This window comes from Gymnoscopelus braueri (genome assembly GCF_963280865.1).
Source record: "Gymnoscopelus braueri genome assembly, chromosome: 13".
Lineage (NCBI taxonomy): Eukaryota > Metazoa > Chordata > Actinopteri > Myctophiformes > Myctophidae > Gymnoscopelus > Gymnoscopelus braueri.
The window spans coordinates 101,317-123,396 of record NC_137615.1 but is presented as its reverse complement, the minus strand read 5'-3'; the positions used below and the strand labels follow the sequence as shown (position 1 = coordinate 123,396).

The following is a 22,080-nucleotide window of genomic DNA, read 5'->3' as shown; positions in this document are numbered from 1 at the left end:
TTACCGGGATATGTAAGCCGTACCTCGGCACACAAGGTCGTGCAAGTGAGACCAAGGAGAATCCTGTCAATCTGCTTCACTGCCGGAACCCTGAGCGGGTGAGCAGGACAGGCAAAAACAGCGTTCCGTGAATAAGCATAGCCACAGCGCTGACACATACCCTCCCGGCTTGGGTGTGCTCTAATACTCAATTGCAGCTCCTCAAGAGCTCTGGACCAGAACCTCGCCCCGTCACAGCAGAGAGCCGCAAGGCAAATCGCCCAGTATTGTGTTGCGATCTCTTCAATGCGCAATGTTAGCGTTACTCCTTCGCTTCTGCATCTCCTCAACTGTAGTCCCTCATACACCAAGCATATATGCAACCAGTTGTCCTTACCCGTGGGGTCGCATATCTTGTTGCAATTTATGTTAACAGCTGAAAATGAGAGACTTCCATGCAGACTTTGGCGGAGAACGACAGAGTTGCCCCACAAACTGGAGAGGGACTGTTTACCCAAGGGCATGCGAAATGCTGCCTGCGAACAGAGTGCCTTGAAAGCCAAGGGCGCAGCTAGTGCAGCCATTGTCTGGACCATCACCGCGTCAAACTCAGCCCCTGGGCACATACAGGAAGCCACATGTCTCAATGCTTTGTACACGTGATTCAGTATATTCTTCACTTCCTCTTCAGGAACACAGCCCATGTACTTCTCTTGCTTGTAACTTTCTCCACGGTGCACCTCGTAGGGCTTGGCCCACGCTAGGGGGGGTGAAGGTAGCGAGCCAATTCGCCACAAGGGGTGCCCTCTTATGTCAGATGGGTATGGGTCAAGGAAATGTTTGCTTGAGATCAGGCAATGAGCCCTATCTTGCTGGGCGCCAGTGACAGTGAGCACCAAGCAGTGTGTGGAAGGGGAAAAGCCACTGTCAAGGTCAATTGTAATGAGGCCCTTTTCATCAGGCTTCACAGTGACTGGGTAGGGGAGCTCCCGACCGAGCTCTGACAGTGTAACCAGAACATATTCAACCAAGGCAACTGTAGGACAGGCAAGGCTGACAAGCAACTGCGGAGAGTGAGCCATGACTATTTTACAAGTGGGTGATAGGGAGGACTTGAGCAGGAGTAAAAAATAGGAAATAGGAATTAGGATTATTGCTAGTGTTAACTTTAATACTACATTGAGTGTCACTTTAACACAGCGCACAATTAGCACAGGAAAACAGATAGAGAAAACACAAAAACAAATTGTTTACTGGTGTAAAGGTTACTTTATTGAGGATTTACACAAAAAAAGAGCAAGACAACAATCTAATAAAATGACAACTGCAGGGTTGAAACATTGAGTCCTTTCCTTGCTCACTCAGCCCTGAATATTAGGTAGGTTGTTGTTTTTTAAAAAGAAACACTTCATCTCTTCTCTGAAAAAATCCATTATGTCCTCAATGTTGCGACGTCTGCACACTTGTTTGCATCCAAGTGGGCTGTACTTTGACACAGTGAAGGCCTTCTTCTCCAAGGACACAGTGTAGATATTGTCAGGGGTGGAAACCTCAAACAGGTAACAGGGGTCATTAATTCTCTCCCTGTAGGTGTATGCAAGACTAGGTTTCTCTATGCTGCCCGAGAGAGAGGAGAGGATGTCATTTACTGTCTGTGGCCCATTGCACTTGCCATGCTTGATATTGTCAGGGTCTAGATTGTCTCCCCACCACTCAGCACCTTGTTCCAGACACGCCATCAGGACCCTTTTGTCCATCACCAGTTTGGAAATGAACTCCTCTTGCTCGCATCCTGTGCGCTTCAGTGGAGTGTAGGGGCCACCATGCATATTTTCAAGTGCAACCAGTACAGACGAGAGACACTTGTTTCTTGTCAAAGAGATTCGGGCTTGATCTTTCTCTTTCAGTCCACTGCATCCAAAATAGCTTTTAGCGCCGCACTTCTCGATTTGCACTGAGATCTCCTCGATGTCACCGTCGTTGAACGTGACCGAGATCAGTCTGCAGAAACGGCCTTTATGCTTTATTTTATCGTAGAAGTACTCAGAGAACACCAAATTGCCGGGTCCGGCGTCCTCCAATGCAGCATGTACCTCGGTCCTTCCTGCTCGCCCCCACCAGGTAATGTTCAGCTTGGCTTTCACGTTAATCCACTGGTTTGACAATAGCTCCCAGGTTGCAGGTGAGCTGGAGTCCCTCAGGCCCTCCCCTTCTGCCTCGTTGTGAACTCTTGTCTTGCTCATTTTTGTCTTGCTCATTTTTGCGCAAAAGCAGATGAAACCTATGTTATGTATACAGGCTCAGCATGTTGATCCACAATAGTGTTAGTAACAAGGGTGGGCACTGACTGTGAAAGAATGTGCAGTCAGTGGTTATATATATACCACAAGAGTTCTCACTTAACTTGTGAGTGTGCCCTTGACACTCCGCCCCTAAACATCACTTTGGCAAGTTAGCACCTGTGTGTTCGGCAGAAGACATGGATGAGTGCCAGAGACTCGATGAGGACATGAGTCATGGGACAGACCTGGACTTCGACCCGGTAATTTATGGTGTCAGACCCAAACATCATGCAAAAGCTCTCCTCAGCGAGGCTTACATACAATGTGTCACATCAAGCACTTTCCATTCTAGGACTCGTAAAGGCTTTCCAGCCAACGATGCCAGGGGGGAAGTGGTGAAGTTGTTAACATGCAAGACAAATGCTCCGTGCTGCAGAGAGGCATACAAAATCTGCCTCCTTCTCTGGGACACCCTCGCTGTGGAGCTGCTTTCTGAAGGCGAGCTGGGAAATACCAATTGGACTCAAAGCAGAGCAGCAGTTTCACAAAGGGAGGACAAGAAGGCAATGCTCAGATTGGGGCTGATGGCACACTTTTATAGCTACTTGTCAAGGAATCTGGCTATTAAAAACACACAGCATTCCATCCAGCTAAGAAAGGTGAGGGATGCAGCTAGAATCCTAAACCTGGGCTCTGCTCCCTCAAGCCATGTTCGCTCCAAGACAAGGGGGAGCAGGAAGCAAAGATCAGGGCAGTGCTGGGGTGTCCATTGGAGTGAGCTGAGCTTTGTCAAGTGCAAGCTGTCATACTATGACAAGCTTACCAAGGCTTTTCAGACCGTAAAGCATACAGGCTTCGCTCTGTACAAAAACATTGAGTCAGAACTCAGCTGCTATTTTGCACTGGCCATGGCTTACACCACTGACAGCCCGCTGGAACTGGCAGAGGCATACATGCCTTGGTTGAAGCCCGCTGTAGAACTGATTAATCAGGAGAAATTTGAAGAGCTCTCAAAATGCGACAAGCGCCTGCAGACCTACTTGTACCTGGTGCTCAACTGCCATGTAAACTGGATCAGGCCCACCTGCGAGCAGATACAGCTGGTTTCTGAGCAGCCGCGTGGAAAGCCGCGGGTCGGAGAAGGTGACGTTCGCTGCAAAAGATGTCTTAAAAACCAGACTTTTCGCTCCTCAGAGGTGCAGCGCAACCCAAAGAACATCGATGTGGAGTTTGAGATAGATAGGATGGCCTTCACCTCTTCTTGCTGCAAGGCCCCAACCTTTTACTTGCCCCTCTGCACAGACTCAGTGAACACGCTGACATTTACTGACTATACACAGGTTTACACCACATGCCCCTCATGCAAGTGGACCATCTTTTCTGAGCTACTGGTGGACTATGAGACACTTGCTTCACGTTGCATTTGTCGTATAGGGAGGAGTTTATCAGAAACCAAAAAGGATATTTATAAGTAGAGCAAGAACCAGATCAAAACTATTAACTCCTTTGAGCCATGCTCACTCAGGTGAAACAGAGACAGATACAGGATATCACATGCAGAGTTTGTTGCACTGTTGTAACTGATCATGATATGAGTGGTAAAAAATAAATATCTGAACTTGAATGGTGAAATTCTTGTGCCTCCTATCGTTATTGTCTCTTAATGTAATGCCTCTGAACTGTAATTCCCAGTATATATTATGTGTTTGTACTAAATATTTGGTGTTTGTAAACAATGGCGTCCTGAGAAGCAGGGAACACAGGGAGGTATCACTACAGATAACCTCAGCATGTCTTAAATGAATGAAATAGAAGATTTGCACATATTTTCATGATTTTTCAAAAATAGCAGATCTACAAGCTCGTAGCGTGGCACTCGGTGCCGTGCTATGAGCTTGTAGATCTGCTATTTTGGAATAGGCAAAGTGTAAAATGATTATTTTAATAGTACAATTAATAGTTGGACCCATCCATGAGTCTAACCAAGGCATTGTGCACAACTCATCTCAAAAAGTCCTTTGTGTCCAAGGCTGATGCAGTGCTCAAACTACTTATGTGACGTAATAACATCATTGCATAACACTGCATAAACACGTTCTTCATATTCAACTGCTTTTTATGGAGGGTGGAGATTATTAAAAGTAAATGCACCACCCATAAAATAAGTGGTTGTCAGTTGTCATCAACATGAAGGCGAGTCACCTCAGAGCTCTGTGGTGTGTCTGCTTGTTGGCACTGGCTGGACTCTGCCTGTCATCAGCCCAACGAGATGTGAACTACATACCATTGGAAGGGACCCTTAAATTGTTTCCAGAACCTACCTCTGTTAATGGAAACATAACTGACGTCCTGTGGAAATTTGGTCCAAATAAATTGGCAGAATGGTATGAGGGCTTTGGTCCTGAGGTGGACTACTACGGGCCATTTGAAAACAGCACAGAATTGACTAAAGTAACTGGAATGTTGGTCATCAAGAACATGACGATAGAAAACAGTGGGACATATTCTGTGGAGGTAAACGGTCGAGTGCAGAGCGAGACGTACGTAGTGAAAGTGATCAAGAAAGTCCCGAAGCCATCGGTGGCTATCAAGCCACCCCTGGATTGTTCAATTCAGTCAACCAACTGCACACTGGTCAGCTTGTCATCAGCCCAACGAGATGTGAACTACATACCATTGGAAGGGACCCTTAAATTGTTTCCAGAACCTACCTCTGTTAATGGAAACATAACTGGCGTCCTGTGGAAATTTGGCCCAAATAAATTGGCAGAATGGTATGAGGGCTTTGGTCCTGAGGTGGACTACTACGGGCCATTCAAAAACAGCACAGAATTGACTAAAGTAACTGGAATGTTGGTCATCAAGAACATGACGATAGAAAATAGTGGGACATATTCTGTGGAGGTAAACGGTCGAGTGCAGAGCGAGACGTACGTAGTGAAAGTGATCAAGAAAGTCCGCACACTGGTCTGTTATGGGGACATTGCAGATGCAGGTCTGGTCACCTATCGCTGGAAGAAAGATGAAGGGCAATGGATGGGGTCTGGACTGACCCCTGAACAGCTGGACATCATCGATGATGAGGAAGGGAAGAAGGTTAAACAGTTTTTCTGTGAAATGACAAACCCAGTCAGTGTGGAGCACAGTGATCAATTTACCAACCCGTTTGTCAGTGTGGAGCACAGTGATCAATTTACCAACATCAACGAGAGAGTCCACAAGCTGGACACAATCACTGAACTGAAGCGCGACATGAATAACATCAACGAGAGAGTCCATAGGCTGGACACCAAGCTGGACACCATCCTGGCATCGATCTTGGAGAGAGAGTCCAAGCGAGACACCAACCTGGCATCGCTCTCTGAGAAAGAACACAAGTTGGACAACATCCTGACATTGATCTCGGACTTGAAACGCGTTGCGGATGACATCTCAGCCAGAGACCGCATACTGGAAATCATCGCTGAGAGGGTTACTGCTCTGCAGGGCGATATGAATATGATTAAAACCAGACTGGATGAGCCAGAATGGAAAGGTAGATAAATTGTCTGCTTCGGTTAAACGGATGGAATATGGATTATTTGGACCAATTTGGAAACAATGGTGTCTTTTACAAAATGTATTTGCATTTGTGTTTGTCATGAATAAAGAACCAAGGGTACAATGAATACATTTATGTGGCCTGTTTTCTTAATTATAGCGAAGCCATCGGCCCTTAAATTGTTTCCAGAACCTACTTCTGTTAATGGAAACATAACTGGCGTCCTGTGGAAATTTGGCCCAAATAAAGTGGCAGAATGGGATGAGGGCTTTGGTCCTGAGGTGTACTACTACGGGCCATTCAAAAACAGCACAGAATTGACTAAAGTAACTGGATTGTTGGTCATCAAGAACATGACGATAGAAAACAGTGGGACATATTCTGTGGAGGTAAATGGTCGAGTGCAGAGCGAGTCTTACGTAGTGAAAGTGATCAAGAAAGTCCGCACACTGGTCTGTTATGGGGACATTGCAGATGCAGGTTCTGTTAAACTACCTCCCTAAGGGGAAGGGAATGGGCATGGAGATGGGAGTGTGTGTCGTCAAAAGTCCTTTGTGTCCAAGGCTGATGCTGTGCTCAAACTACTTATGTGGCGTAATAACATCATTGCATAACACTGCATACACACGTTTAGAGGTTGCATTTAACCAGTATGGAGAACCAGCATAAGACAAATATTTGCCAGAGAGCATGGAAAAACCAAGCGAACGAATATGTCTATGGACAGTCCACGAGTGAAGACACTCAAGTCCAATCAAACTCACAATTTTATTGGTTAAATAACATCGACCAATCACTTGCAGAGTTGTCCTGTACCCAAACCCCGGAGATGAGTGGTAGCTGCCTTACTGGCATAAGTGGTCCTTCCACATCAAGTGGAAACATGGAAAATATCTACAGCAATGGGGGCAATAGTGACCTGAGGTTTTTGGATCAGTATAAAAAGCAGCACTACAGGCAGAATGCAAAGCGCCACTGTTTAGAGAGCCGTGAGCCTCAGTGCAACATGGCAGGAGTTGAGGATTTTGCGAAGGAATATGTCTATGGACAGTCCACCAGTGAAGACACTCAAGTCCAATCAAATTCACAATTGTATTGGTTAAATGACATCGACCAATCACCTGCAGAGTTGTCCTGCACCCAAACCCCGGAGATGAGTGGTAGCTGCCTTACTGGCATAAGTGGTCCTTCCACATCAAGTGGAAACATGGTAAATATCTACAGCAATGGGGGCAATAGTGACCTGAGGCTTTTGGATCAGTATAAAAAGCAGCACTACAGGCAGAATGCAAAGCGCCACTGCTCAGAGAGCCGTGAGCCTCAGTGCAACATGGCAGGAGTTGAGGATTTGATTGAAGATGAAGGTGATGATGATCATGAAGATGAGTTGAGGAAACGCCTTTCAGAGCGCAGTCTGATTATGTGGCATGTGCACGGGGTGCCGGATCACGTAGCTGCTGAATTCAGCAGTGACGCCTACCACACCCTGAGGATCACGAACCACTGCAGCATACAAAAACTAAAAATGGGGTCAAAGAAAAGATACATCACAGCCGATAAGGTGGTAACTGGCAGTCAAAAGCAGCCCATTCATTGTAGCCATGAGCTGGACATCAACCTTGGTGCACAGTGGCCTTCCATCAACAACCTGCATGGGCACACACGTAGCGATTTCAAAGAACCCATACATACTCAAATCAATGATTTGCTAACAAACTGGAAGAACGGGGTTGAAGCAGAGACAGGGAAGAGCACCAGACTTTCAAAGCCCAATGATGATGCAAAGAACTACACTTTGGAGGAGAACAGCGTGACAGTGTATGACTGCAGACGCTCAGCATATGAGTACCTAACAGTGGACCTTTCGCAGCCTCCCTCAGATTGGATCGAACCATTCAAGAGAGTAAAGATCATAGCTGACGGGATGCCTCGTGAACAAGCAGAGTATCACACGGAAGGGCTGATACGCATTGGCAACACACGAAAGTCACTGAGGCTGGGCACCGTCAGCAGGGTTGATGGGCAATGTTTGCTCATATGCCTGGTGTACTCCAATTACTCTGACGATTTTGAGCGTATCCTCGACATGCACACAAAACTTCAGAGGCATTCGTTCGTACCCAGAACGTACACGCTGCAAATGTGCACAAGCCCGCTGAAAAACGAAAAGTGCTCCGGAGTGTTTGTGGGCGAGTTGCCAGGAGCGTGGAATCTTGGTCACCCAGCAGGTTTGCAATACTTGAGTCAAGAGGATGAACTGGTAGTGGCTTACCACGTAACCCTGTGTCTGATCAGGATACAAATCCTTACTTTTCTGCAATTGGGTTTTACTCTGCGGATCATACAACCAGCAAGGCTCTACAGGTATGGAACGGGATTCAGACCAGACATGATCTCGTGTCTGATTGACAGTCTGCACCCTAAAGTATATCATAGCATGCAGGAGAAAGATGTTGCACATCTCATGCGGAAACAGCGAGCGAAGGAGGGCATCATTGCTATTTCCGACACTCTGGGGAAACTGGGTCTGACTAGGTACCTGCCGAAACAGGCTCAGCAGCTGATAGCAATAGTACAGAGCTCAGTCAAAAGTGCTATCGATCCGCATTTGCAGCTGAGCGATGACATCTCCTTGCTGCAAGAGTTTTACAACAAATGCTTTGGGGAAATACCTGGGCGGCTGGAATCATTTGAGTTCCTTGGGGAGACAAGGGATTACCAAATACAGTTAATCAGCACTAGCAAAGCATCTCTGCAGCCCTATGGTCCATTCGCAATCGAAATTGCAAATAAGAATTATGCCTGGAACCAAGCGGTGATTGTTGAGCCAAAGGTGGAAACGCTTAGATTGGCGCAAGCCTTGTTTCCAGCTCAGGCCTTGCGCAGGTTTACGCAAGCCACTCGGGCACCAGCCACGTCAGCTCAAGTTGTTTGCAAAACTTTCCAACCTGTGTGTCCAGCTCGGGAAATATTACGTTGCCAACCTGTGTATAGCGCATCATGGCAGCATGAGTGCAGGTTTACACAAGCCACGAATACATCTTGGGCCCCACCCACATCAGCTCAAGTTGTGTTTCCAGTTCATGAGCAATGTAGATTTCCGCAAGCCACTGATTCAGCTCAAGAACCATTCACATCAGCCTGCAACATGTTTCCAATGGACGTGCCGGACAGATTGCCGCAAGGCGTGTTTTCAAGTCAGGAAGCGGCGGATGCAGCTGAGAGTGTGGAGGGAGCGTTTAATTTGCTGCTGCTTCGGCAGCAGGACTGCGGGTTTACACAAGCCACCGATACAATCTTGCAATCTTGGGCCCGACCCACATCAGCTCAAGTTTTGTTTCCAGTTCATGAGCCATGTAGATTTCCGCAAGCCACGGACGTGCCGCCCAGATTGCCGCAAGCCGTGTTTTCAAGTCAGGAAGCAGCGGATACAGCTCAGCTAACTCCTGCTGCCTTGTTGTTGGAGACACATGTTGGAAACGAAATGTTTCGGGATGTAAGCGAAGGGTCACCAGAATATGATTACAGTCTACAGCATCACTCAGTGTACTCTCTTAGTAATGTTCTTAGCCCTTCCTACCCATCAGATTTATTTCATTAGTCATTACTTCGATGGATTATTTAAAGTTTTTTCTGATGATTATACAAATTTTGCTTTACTAGATGATGTATGAAAAAATACATCAAGCAGTTTCCCTGTGATTTTTAATACAGTTTTTATACTGTGTGTGATGGCTGAGACATAATAATAATTTAAAAAAATGCTAAAACTAAAACTTGTTTCTGTCTTTGGGTAGGAAAACCATACATTGAATTGTATAGGCTGTGTAAGTCTGTGTGTGTGTGTCTCTATCTTATCAATAAACAATAGTAAACCATCTTTGGTGTTCTGTTTCATTACATTGGATACATTGTTTTTGATGGGCCAGAGTGTGGAACAATCCCCGCTGCTCAGGGAGCCTGGGGAAGATAGCTTTAAACTCTTGGCTAAGCATATGTTAAAACCCCGCAAAAAACATAGCAGAGTGTTAAAGGTGTATGTTCACTTAACAAGCGGATTTACCCAGCCTGCAGTAAAGTTCTTATAAAAAACAATGATCTGGAATTCCCTGCCCCAACACCTGCTAAAGTTCAGTTAAACTTCAGAACCATGGACAGCAGCTGCAGCCATCTCTGTGCTAAGTTCAGGGTCTCTCTCTCTCTCTGTGTGTGTCTCCCATATGCTGTGTGTGTGTGTGTGTGTGTGTGTGTGTGTGTGTGTGTGTGTGTGTGTGTGTGTGTGTGTGTGTGTGTGTGTGTGTGTGTGTGTGTGTGTGTGTGTGTGTGTGTGTGTGTGTGTGTGTGTGTGTGTGTGTGTGTAGTTACATGTCAGAATGTGTTCTGAGGGGTCAGACTCTGAGGGATGGGTTCGTATCCCTCTTATGCCTTTACTTTTTCTCCACTGTGGCATTAAGGTTAAAACGGTTACGTTAATTAAGAAAAACACACTAAGAGCTTAGAGTTAATGTTGTTTATTTTTAATTGATTCAATTATACAGTGAATTACAGCATTGCCACAGAAAGGTCAGATGGGTTGCTCTTGTCCAGTTTGCTCTCTCTGCCTCCAGGAGAAAAATCGCTGCTCTAGTCCAGTTTGCTTTCTCTTCTTCCAGTAGAAAAATCCGAGTAATAATGCGACCAACATAACACCAACAGCAAAAGCAATCAAGCCGGATCTTGCACGCCCTGAGACAGTCTTGGTTCCATTCTCTCCATTCCTTCCACCAACTTCCAGGTCTGGCAGGGGATCGCTCGTAGTTACCTTTTCTCCATTCCTTCCACCCACTTCCGGGATCACAGTGTGTGGCTCAGGAGTGTATACCACTTCCGGGATCACAGTGTGTGGCTCAGGAGTGTATGTGACGTCTGGCAGGGGATTACTAGTAGTTACCACATGCAGCTGTATTGGCACACTGCTGATCATCCCATGAGCATGACACTTGTACTTTCCTGTGTCTGACAACCACACACTGGACAGCTCCATTGACAGGTTAGCAGAGAGGGATGTCCGGTCTTTGTACAATGGATTCAGAAGATCTGTACGCACACTTCCATTATGCAGGACAAACACATACTCTGGTTCAAGGTCAGGTCTGGTCCACTCCACTGTTGTGTAGTCAGCATCAAAAGGTCTCTCAATTTGACAAGGAAGTGTTACATTATCTCCTGCTTTTACCACCATTACGGTAAAATTGAGAGTATGAGAGGACTCCATCCCCTTGTGTTTTCCTATTGCATGTGTGCTCCATAGCATCAGGAAAGTATGGAAATAAACCCAAGTGTACATAACTTCTTGATGAATGAGTTCTTACTCACAAGCAAAAACTTCTCAACTCGCACAATGACCAAAATGACCGTGAATGACCAGGCTTCTTTTCAGCACCAAGAATGTAATTTTACAGTTGCAGTAAATGTTTATATTGCTTTTTTTGGGGGGTTAGGCTCCACCCTCTATACTTCCTTCCTGCCCCACCAATCAGATGCGGGTTCAGAGTGCTGTGTCTGACACAGCCAGAGGCACAGCCCTGCACACACAGTGCTCTTACTCAGCTCATGCTTTAGTCAGAATACCTCAAAACTGTCAAATGAACAACTGAGGGAAGCAACACACACACAAGCACACACATACAAATACACATTCTTTTGCACACACACTTTAGGTGTTCCCCAGTCAAAACGTGGGAATCTTCACCCCTCCCACGAACAGAATAGTGCGACCCTTCTTGCCATCGGTCCGAATCCTAGTGATGAAAAAGAGGAAAGGTACATTGACAATGAACTCCCTAACCCTTGTATCCTTCATACCAAACAGAGTCACTCCAGTAACAGCGGCAGCCACCGTGCCCTCCTCGTCCACCACCACCATGCACTTTTGCTTAGTTGTCCCAATTAAAGGCACACTCAATTTTTCCAAAGCTTCCCCCAGCTTCAGTTCGCATTCCATCCACCACTTGGGCAACACCACTTCATACCGAGAAGCGCATAGGGCTAGGTCAAGGTCCAGGTAGGGCGTTATGTCCGACACGCTGTGCAGCAGTCTTTGTCCTCCTCCTTGTACTCTTCTTCATCATCATCCTCCTCCTCCTCCTCTTCATCATTGTACTTTTCCTCATCTGTGTAATGCTCCTCCTCATCTTGCTCGTATTTCTCTTCCTTCACTGTGCAAAATCCTTCATTATTTACAGCTTGACCAGTGCCTGTCAACGCTATGTGATATTGTGGATCATCTTGTGCAGGTGCTGGCATTAGCTGAGCATGACAATTTTGCTGTGTGCTGGCCTGACTTTGATCATGTTCCTGAGATTTCTGCAGTAGGTCTGCAGCAGGGCCATAAACATGACCAGCTGCTGACAGTTTTAGCCCAACAGTGTTTTGGTTTTTAGCTCTCTCCAAACCAATACGTTGCACACTTTCATTCCAGCGATGAATATTGAACATTACATTTCTGTAGCTTAGGTCCCTGTTGTCTGTGCCCTGATGCCAGAGACTCCATGGCATAACCAGCTCTTTTGACCATGAGCTGCTCCCAGAAACCCTCTTGTTGATGCAGTTGGGAGTCAGGCAGTCACGAACCTGGGGACAAAAGCAGTCGATCCAGGGAAACCGCGCACGGAGGGATCTGGTCAAAGTGGGTCGGTAGCAGCTGTAAATTAATACGTTGCTAGAGCCTGGTCTGACGATCACCAGGTAGCCCAGTGTGTCCTGTGCTTTGCTTGGGTAGGTGATTGCAAACATCAACCAAGTGAGCCATAGCTGGCAGTTGTAGCGTTCCAGTGACTTCTGGTCGACTGCATCATTATTTCTTGTTTTTAGCTCGATCACAAGCGTCTTGCCTGTGAAAGTGTCTTTGCCAACTAAATCTACCTCGGTGCACATGCCCCAGTCTTCATGGATACCTTTGCAGCCTTTTAAGCAACTCAGGTGGTATGTGAGGGCTTCACCTGGTGAGCGTTTTGTTTTCCACTTTGTTTTATCAGGTCTAGGAATGTTTGCCACCATCACACCCCCTGCCTCAGGCTTCACCTGAAGGGCGTCCAGCTGCTTTAGGACCAGCCTAGCTACCAAGCACACCTCGCCCTCTGTTTTCTTACCATTGAATACGTCCTTGCAGTCCCGATCCACTGCAGAACCTACCGCCGCTGACATATTTAGCTTGTTCCATACTCTCTCTGTATTGTATTGCGTAAGCTTTTGCACCCTCAATCGTGCATGTAGCTCCTTTTGGTACCTCAGCACCTTTTCCCCTTCAACTTTGAAAAATCTTGTCATGTATTCTGGCAACCACGACAACTGGCTGTCCCGGTGAGTGTGTAGCCTGGCAATCGCACACCTGTATATCTCCTCTGTGATCATGTTGACATGCTTACGAGGCCTATCCTTCTTAAGACGGTAGAAATTGTACACCTCGTTAAGCTGGCTTGTTATGCCGGAGACAATATACCAGCGGTAATGGTCAATCGACCTGGCGAACAAGAGAAAGTTGCGTTTCATCCTTTCGGGTTTTTTCTTAAGTGACATGCAATGTTTTGAAAAGGTATCTGAGTTTTTCCTCTCCCTATTCCTCTCCCACCGATCTGGGATCTTCCTCATCATGAACTCAATGACAGGTTCTGCTGGAATCATCTTATTAAATGTTTTTGAGATGCTCAATGCAGCACTATTAGTGATAAGTCTGTCACAAGCATAGCAACCATGTTGAAATACAACAGGAAAGACAATGGTGGATTACTACACAAGCTGCCGAATCTCAAAAACAAATTCAAAGACACTAGACTTGCAGCTCTGCAGAGTATGAGCAAGTTCAAAGGTAATTTGGCCGTAACTCTCGAAATCATCAGAACCCTAGTTGTTTGCTTCCTGGTTCTGCCAAACAACGTGCTGTACCTGCTTGACAACGCCCAGGGTACCGCACCAAGGTTCCACCATTTTGGTTGCACCCAAGACACAAGCAATAGCAGAGGAGATGAAGGCCTCTACGGGAAAGTCTACCTGAGAAGCGGCATATGCCTGGTAGTGCTGGGCTGTTTATCGCTTGTTGTCTGCCTCGTTAGCAGCTACTTCTCCGGAACAAGCAAGTGGAAGCTCGCGAACAGGCAAGGGCTCAGCAAGAGCATAACCGACGGAAAAAGCACCCTGCTTGTTTTGGTCTGCCTGGCAATAGGCAACGTGGAACTAGTCTTGGCCGTGGTGGCAGGTTGCATGGAACTTCTGTACAGACCCCTTGTCACCTCTCTCACCAGGTGGCAGAGTCTGGAGACTTCTATTGCTGTAATGAACGTTGTGGTTGTAATTAGTCACTCCTGTGGTACCCTGATGACCATCAGAACCATACTTAGGAACAAGAATGAGCTGGAACTGCGTGACTTGACTTGTGAAAACTACTTGCCAACCCCATTGCAGCAGAATTTTTCCAGCAGGTACCCAAGCCATACACCTCAATCTGGAATGCTGATCCACTCTGACTCCGTCTCAGCCACGAATCCTAGGCAAAGCTATTTCAATGCACATGAATCGGGGTTGATGTACCGCTCAGACTTGTCCTCAACCATGACCCCTAGACAGCAGTAGGAACATGGTGGAACAGATTTTTTTTTCAAAAAAGAAACATCCTCTTCTTGAGCATAAGAAAGTAGCACAAGCAAAAAATGCAAAACCCTGAACCTTCCTTGTGAGACAAACACACATACTGATAGGTGCGCAAAGGTCACTCCCTATCTATGCATGTGATACTTTTTAGGTGCTTCAACCTTGTTTTGTCAAGATTTTCTTTACTGTATCTATTTTTTGTTATTATTTTGAGTTGATAAAATAAATAACAAAGAAAACATCATTCACCTTGTGCCTGTTTCTTTTGTTGGTGTGTTTATTTCTCACAAGTACAGACATTTGATATCATCACAAACAGTTACATGCCATATCAACCCATACCAATGAAATAAATGAACATACAAAGAAAAAAATCTAGCCACTGCCACGATCTGGTAGTCCTGTTCCTTTTTTTTATGAAAACAAGCCAGGCCACACTGATGATGATGAAGATGATGAGGGTGATGATAACATATGCCTTTCTGTTTTACTCCTCTCACTGGTTAAGAATGAAGTCATCCATTTTTCATCAGTCAGAGTCTGAATCTTTCCTATTGCTTTTATAGCATGGGGAAAAAGACCTTTTAGCTTGCTGTTGATATTGTGTCCACTCTACATTTTCCGGTTGTTCTTGCGGATGCTGTTTTGAACTCAACAGGCTCCCTCCCGGTTCAAGGCATTGGATCTTGCGGTCCTGCCTGTAAAATGCACGTGGATCATTTGAATCATTTCGTTGATAACAACGCTGGTGCTGTAGCTGCTGATCTGTGTGGGGTGGAGCAGAAGGGTAGACTGTGTGGGATGGAGCTGAGGGGTAGGAACCCAAACAATTGTGTGACAGCCAAGCTGCTGGAATGTCTTTCAAAGTATGGTACGTACTGGGAATGCAACATTGCTTCCGGGAGCTAATCAAAACAGACATACAGTAGCGGAAAAGCAGATACACATAGTAACGTTTCAGCTTGCGCTGGTCCATGCTGATCGTTGCTGGGATAGCTGTGATAACCTCGTTTGCAGCTCTGCAATCCATTTGGTGGACTTGTATTAAGTCATCCATTCTCACAAGTTGGGATTCAACTCTCCTCCACATTTTCCGCAGGTGTTCCAATGTTGACTGCTCACTGCCGTTGCTGCACAAGTTCAGCTTCAGGCCCACTGCGGGAGATCCAGCCACGATGAGGAGCTCAAACAATTCCAAAGAGGCATCATGTGACAGCTCCAGCTCCTGCCTTTTCAGACTCAACATTATTTAACACTTTGTTTGAACCAGGGGCTTCACAATTTGCATCACAGCGAGCAGTAAATACTCCAGTTTAAAACATGGGCACAAATTACTCTGAACGGCTGAGAGATTTGGCGAAGAAGCACTCCTTGTGGTACATGAGTACCTTTGTAGCTGATAACCTTTCTGGGCTGCTCTCATTCATGCGTCCCACTCACCCTGTAAGCCCATGCCAGCCCTTAGTGTCTGGCATGAACATTGAGGAGCGGCTCAAACATTTACTAGTGGAAAATGAGCTTCTCAACATTGTGGTGATCATCAACATTGGAGAGAATAAACTAAAATTAAAAAACAAGAGCAAGTGGGTTGTGGTAATGATCCGACGCAAAGAGGAGGACGGTGAGCCTGACACAGTGATCCTGTTCTCTGTGATTAGCATTTGCAAGAAGCGACACAATACCAGAGGGGAGCTCCTGATTGAACAGTGCCAGCTTGTTGCCAAAAACCCGCTGGATATGTTATACAGAACTTTTTATGCAGGTGAGCGCGAGTGCACGGTGCCTGAGATCCAATACGAGGACCGACCCCTGATCGAGGGTTTCAATCCGTCCAGCTACATGCAAGAGAAAGGCGTTTGGCCTCCAGGCCCTTTAGTGGACAGATTTGGTAGAAGATACATAGACAAGCGGGAAGAAGAAGGAAGCATTACCAATCTGTTACCAGGACAATGGACACTGCTGACAGATGTCACACCTTGCACTGGTAATCAAGACAGCCTTGACCTCATTACTTTGACTGAGGATGGCAATAATGTGCTAGGCAGGGGTGGATTTGGTGTCACGATTGCCTTGGGGGACAATGTCGTTGCAAAAACAGCCCTTCACCCAGAGTTTGCAGACTCATCAGTGCCAATGATCAGGAATAGGTTCCTGATGTACGCTCATTTAGCGTGCCAGATGGAGGAACTGCTTTTGGCCTCCTCCATGAGGCACCCAAACGTGGTGACAACACTGGGTGGCTACTGGTGTGACGGAGCCGAGTTCACTCTAGGCGGCAGGGCTGTGATCCTCATGGAACGAGCCTTGTGGACACTGCAGGAGTTCACCAGTTTTATGGGTAATTCGGTGAGCAAGGTGATGCTTATGGTTGAACTTGACACGCTCTTTGGCCTCAAGTATCTTCGCTCTAGATCTGTGCAGCATAGGGACATAACAAGCAAGAACATACTGGTTTCAGAGTGCAATGTTCGGGGACCATTCCCTGTGGTGTTTAAACTCAGTGACTTTGGCACCTCCAGCACATTCAACACGCCAGACCAGCACAAAGGCAACCTGATCAACATGCCACCCGAGATGCTGTGGTGTTCCGACTACAGTTTTGGAAGCGACATGTTCAGTTGGTACTGTGTAATGTGGGAATGCAGGTTCTCAGAGTTCCTATTCTCTCATCATTCCAACCCAGCAAACAGGGGCAACTTCTGCATTAAAACGTATGCAGAATCACTTACGGCTATGCTGGGCTGTTACAAACCTGATGACCCAGCCTTCCTTGAGAAGTATACTATGAAGGCCTTCGGCGCTGCAGAGCTAATCAGGAAATATGGTGAAAAAAGACCTTTGTTGAATGACGTCAGGAACTCCTTCCAAAAGAAACTCAAAAATCTCAGTTCCACCCCAAACCAGCTACAGGAGTTTGTCAACATAGGTCTGGTGTGCATCAGCCTGTACCCGCAGGAGCGGTACACGCCCGCAAAGCTGCTCTCCACGTCTAGGTACAGTTGTGCATTGTGCGACATCGGGAATACAACGTCCCCTGCATCACATTACCAGATACCTGTGTCAGTGAAAATTGGCCCTTACAGAACCACAGACGTGGTAGTAGCCAATGAGCTAAGATCGAATATCAAACCCTCAGCAGCTGAAGTGTCCGTGCCACGCCACATGGCAAAATTCCAGCACCACGATTTGGAGTTTGGAGCAAAGTACGACCAAACAAACAAGACTCACTATGGACTAGATACACTTAGGTTGGCACCTGATCACATTCAGCCAGAGATCTGGTACAAAAACAAGGTGGATGTGCTCTATGACAACGGGAGAAAACTGCGCGAACGTTTCCCAGGGAAGAAGCGAAAACCTGAAGGTGAGCATGCAGTTCGGGAAAGGAAGCTACAGCCAAGGCAGTCCACATCACTTAAGTTATGTAGCAGTGATGTCCAGACGTGTCCAGGACCCAGCGGGCTCCAGAGGGAGCTTATCAAACACAGCAAGCCAGTGGATTGTTGTGAAACTCGCGCGCAAGAACAGAAGCTGCCCGAGGTGTTAGGGGCTGACTCCATCTTGGCTTCCAAGGCTTTAGTGGCAGCCCAGAATGTGGTCAGGGAAACCATGGAAGGTGTAACCATATTCATCATTAGGAAGACCAAAGGTGAGGTGCCAATCAGATGTGTCACTCTTGCTTCATGTCAAGATGGTGACATAGCCATGTTTAAGCGTAATTTGGTTCAGTTGTCGCAAACTGTTGTAGCCAAAAAGCCAGAGATCTTCCATGGTCCCATAAATGAAATGGTATCCTGTAGCAGCGCAAGTGGTATAATGCTGTTTCAGTATGCACAGCTACTACCCAATGAAAGTACATTGAGAGATTACAAAGTGAGGTCTGAAGGGATAATGACTCAGCTGTTGTTGACTCTTCAGGCTGCGGCACAAGCAGGCCTGCTTCCGACCAAGGAGCTGCTACCTTTAGACATCTTGATCAGTGAACATGCCACAACGATTGATCTTGTGAGATACTTGGCCAGAAACTTCCGATGCACTGAAGAGCTTCTGAGCCAACCTAGGTGCCACTGTACCTGGCTCCAGGACTTTGTCACTACCGTGTCACGTACCCTGATGCCCGATGCTTCAGCATTGCACAGTGGCTTGAGAGACACATCCATGTCCGCGCAGGATTTCCTGACATGGGCCCTGACCACTGTTAGTCCTAACAAGCAGCTCGCAGAACGCATAACTCCCAGATTAAACAACCCTGGGTCTAGAAAGTTGAGTTTCAGGGATTATAGCTATGGAGCAGGTTGGCTCACAAAAAATGGTGAACCAGCATTCTCGATGAGGCAGCTGGAGGTTTTTACCGCTAACTGTCCGCCTGTTCATATGTTCGGGATCCAGGATACCGACTCTAACCCAAAGCAGTTTGAAGAGATAGCACGGAACATCGTGTTGACCATGAGGAGGTGTAACTTTCACTTTGAACACAAAGTGGTCACCACAGTGACCAACCTTATCCGCAGCGTGATCACTCTCTCAGAGGGCGCACTTGAACATGTGCCGCATGTAACCACTGTGCAGGTTCAAATCGATGAGCACAGGACCTACTATGCACACGCAGCAACTATGACATTGGTGACCAAACGCAAGTGGGCGCCACTGATCATGTATAGAAAGAATTTAAGGGTTTTCCCTGAACCAATGCTAAACTACACGTACTACAGTGTGAACGTGGTATTTGTGCAACTAGCAGCACATGGTGTGGAGAAAAGTGTCACGAACCTGTTCAAGAATATGCAATGTTGGTCATTCACAGATTGCTAACTTAAATAAAGAAAGTACATACCACATGAAATTTGTATTTTGTTTATTTGTATTATTATAATAAACTCTTCGTGACATGTTTTCAGCTCGAACTGAGCTCGATGCTGCTACCCAAAGCAGTACCCAATGCTCTCCTCCACCTTCTGACAGCGACTGTTTGCTTTCTCTTCTTCCAGTAGAGCAATCCCAGTAATAATGCCAGCAATAATGCCAGCAACATAACAGCAATCAAGCAGCATCTTGCACTGTCTGGCAGGGGATCGCTCTTAGATCCCAAATCTCTGGTTCTCCCACCAGGTTCCGGCATGTCAATGCTTGTCTCATCATCTTGTCTTACAACATCTTTTACTTTTACCAGCATGGGGTGAGAGGACTCCTTCACCTTATGTTCTCCCCATGTGTACATAACTGAAATGAATTAATGAGTTCTTACTCAAAAGCAAAAACTTCTTAGGTCTCACACTGACCAAAATGACTTTGAATGACCAGGCTTCTTTTAAGCACCAAGTTTTGTGATGTTACAGTTACAGTAAATGTTTATATTGTTTAATGATAATAATGCTAAGTTCAGGGTCTCTCTCTCTCTCTCTCTCTCTCTCTCTCTCTCTCTCTCTCTCTCTCTCTCTCTCTCTCTCTCTCTCGCTCTCTCTTAGATGGTGTCTCAACAAACTTAACATCCAGATATGGGAGGTGCATTCCTCTTTTTGTCAGCCATAACTCAAACACCTCAAATGAACTCCGTTTGACCTGATATCACTTTGTCAGGATAACTCAAACTGAAACACTCAAACTCAAAATGAACTTTGTGGGGGCCTCTCCCACACTCCCATTTGATGGCTAAATCAATTATGAAGGTTCATACAAAGGACTGTTTTTATTGCAGTCACAGTAATATTCAGGCATAACAGATAAGAACTCTTCCTGTCTTCTCTCACACACACACACACACACACACACACACACACACAAACACACACACACACACACACACACACACACACACACACACACACACACACACACACACACACACACACACACACACACACACACACACACCAAAGTGTTGTGTCAAATGAGAGTTTGACCTGACATGCAGTAAAGTGTGGACCTTGTGTGAGCAGGTCCAACTTATAAAAAACAAAGATCAAAAGTCATTTATTTGTTGATACACCAGAATTACCAGACAAACTGAGTAATAGACAAAAATATTTTTTTAAATATTTATTTATTCAATTAGTTATTTATTTTTCATGCAGTTTATGTGGATTGTGTTCTTGTTCACGCTTTTATTTTTTTTCTCTTGCCACTTGAAGTTCAAGTCCCTTGGGAGGCCTCAGCACTTTTAAATGAAATAAAATGAGAACTTTTGGGCAGAAAATGTTGTGTGTTGTGGGGAGTATTTTCTTTATTAACTCTGTTATTTATTTTTTAGATTAAATGGGTTAGTAGTACAACAACAAAACTGGTTGTAAATACTATATTTGTGAACTATTGTGTATTATTTATGTGAAGCCCCTGTGGGGGTCAAAGCAGGTCTGTGTCATTTTCCTGTATGGTTCTCTTAATTCTGAGTAGCATGGTAGTGAGCCACTTGTCCAGTCTGGAGATATCGTCAAATTCCTTCACCGAATCGGTATACATGTCCACATTTTGTTCCTCAAAGGCATCTAGAAGTTTCTTCAACAGCTTGCATTCTCGAGAACGTGAAAAGGGTGGAAACATTTCTTCGTACTTCTGTACCGCAAGTTTTGCATTCAGCATATGTACACAGAAGTGACAGAGCGCTGCTTTGAAGAAGTGGTCCTTTGCCATGCAATAAGGCAGTGTGCTTTCAATTGCATGGGTTCCAAGTCGTTCATACATCTCAATGGCTTTTGGGTACTGCTCCAGCTGAGCTGCATAGGTTGCAACCTTGATAAGGCACTTGTTAGCACTGCGGGTGTAACCTTCTCCCTTGTAATAGTCTGCTGCCTGTTCATAATGACCAATAGCCTTATCAATATCAACCAGCTCGGTCTCATATATTTCAGCAATTGAGATGTGATTTATGGCTGCATGGGTGAACCTCCCTATGTCAGTGTATGCCTCAATAGCTTGGGTCAAACAGGTTATCCCCTTTTTTGGATCTGTTTCTTTGAAGACATATGCAGCATCTAAAAAGTTAGCTGCTGCATCATGTTTTCTCTGCATTTGTAGGTGATGAAAGGCAGCTTGCAAAAACTCATTACCTTTCTTTTCCTTCTTGAACATATTTGTTGTCAAGGCCTCTTCCCTTGTAAATTAGCTGCAGAACATGTTTGAGAGAAGCAACTGTCATGTTACAACTGTCATGTTAATACTGTTTGTTTGTGTGTGTGTGTGTGTGTGTGTGTGTGTGTGTGTGTGTGTGTGTGTGTGTGTGTGTGTGTGTGTGTGTGTGTGTGTGTGTGTGTGTGTTTTGTTCTTCTTTATTTTAGCTAAGACATTTGAAATGAGTTCATCATTTCAATTACACTGTGTAGATTCTCATCAAACTCAGTTGGAATCATCTCTTCCACTTGAATTGAGCTGTCTAGCTTCTCAGCAAGCACAGTCCGAATCCCGTTTTCATGCTGATTTTGCTCCCGTACATTTTCCAGCCAACACACTGTGCCATACCACAAATTGTAAACTTCATCCTTGAATGCATTCACGGATTTTGCTACGGGGCCAGGCTGTGAGAGACCGGCATGGGTGCTATGTGAACAGGTATCTATCGGTCCCAGGTAGACAAATGGCAACTCGGGGGGGGTCCCGGCTCCCTCTTGGGAGTCTGGAACCTTTACCATGACAGTATCAGACTCTTCTCTGCTCTTTGCT

At 45.8% G+C, this 22,080-nt stretch overlaps 1 protein-coding gene across 1 annotated transcript; it reads right to left on the bottom strand.

Moving 5' to 3' along the window:
- Positions 1-20,766: 20,766 nt before the first annotated feature.
- Positions 20,767-21,492, bottom strand: LOC308098651 (alpha-soluble NSF attachment protein-like; the record flags this gene model as incomplete). Its single annotated transcript, XM_080447055.1, has 1 exon — positions 20,767-21,492. The coding sequence occupies one exon, from the start codon at positions 21,490-21,492 to the stop codon at positions 20,767-20,769; it is 726 nt and encodes a 241-aa protein (XP_080303181.1).
- Between the last annotated feature and the right edge of the window lie 588 nt (positions 21,493-22,080).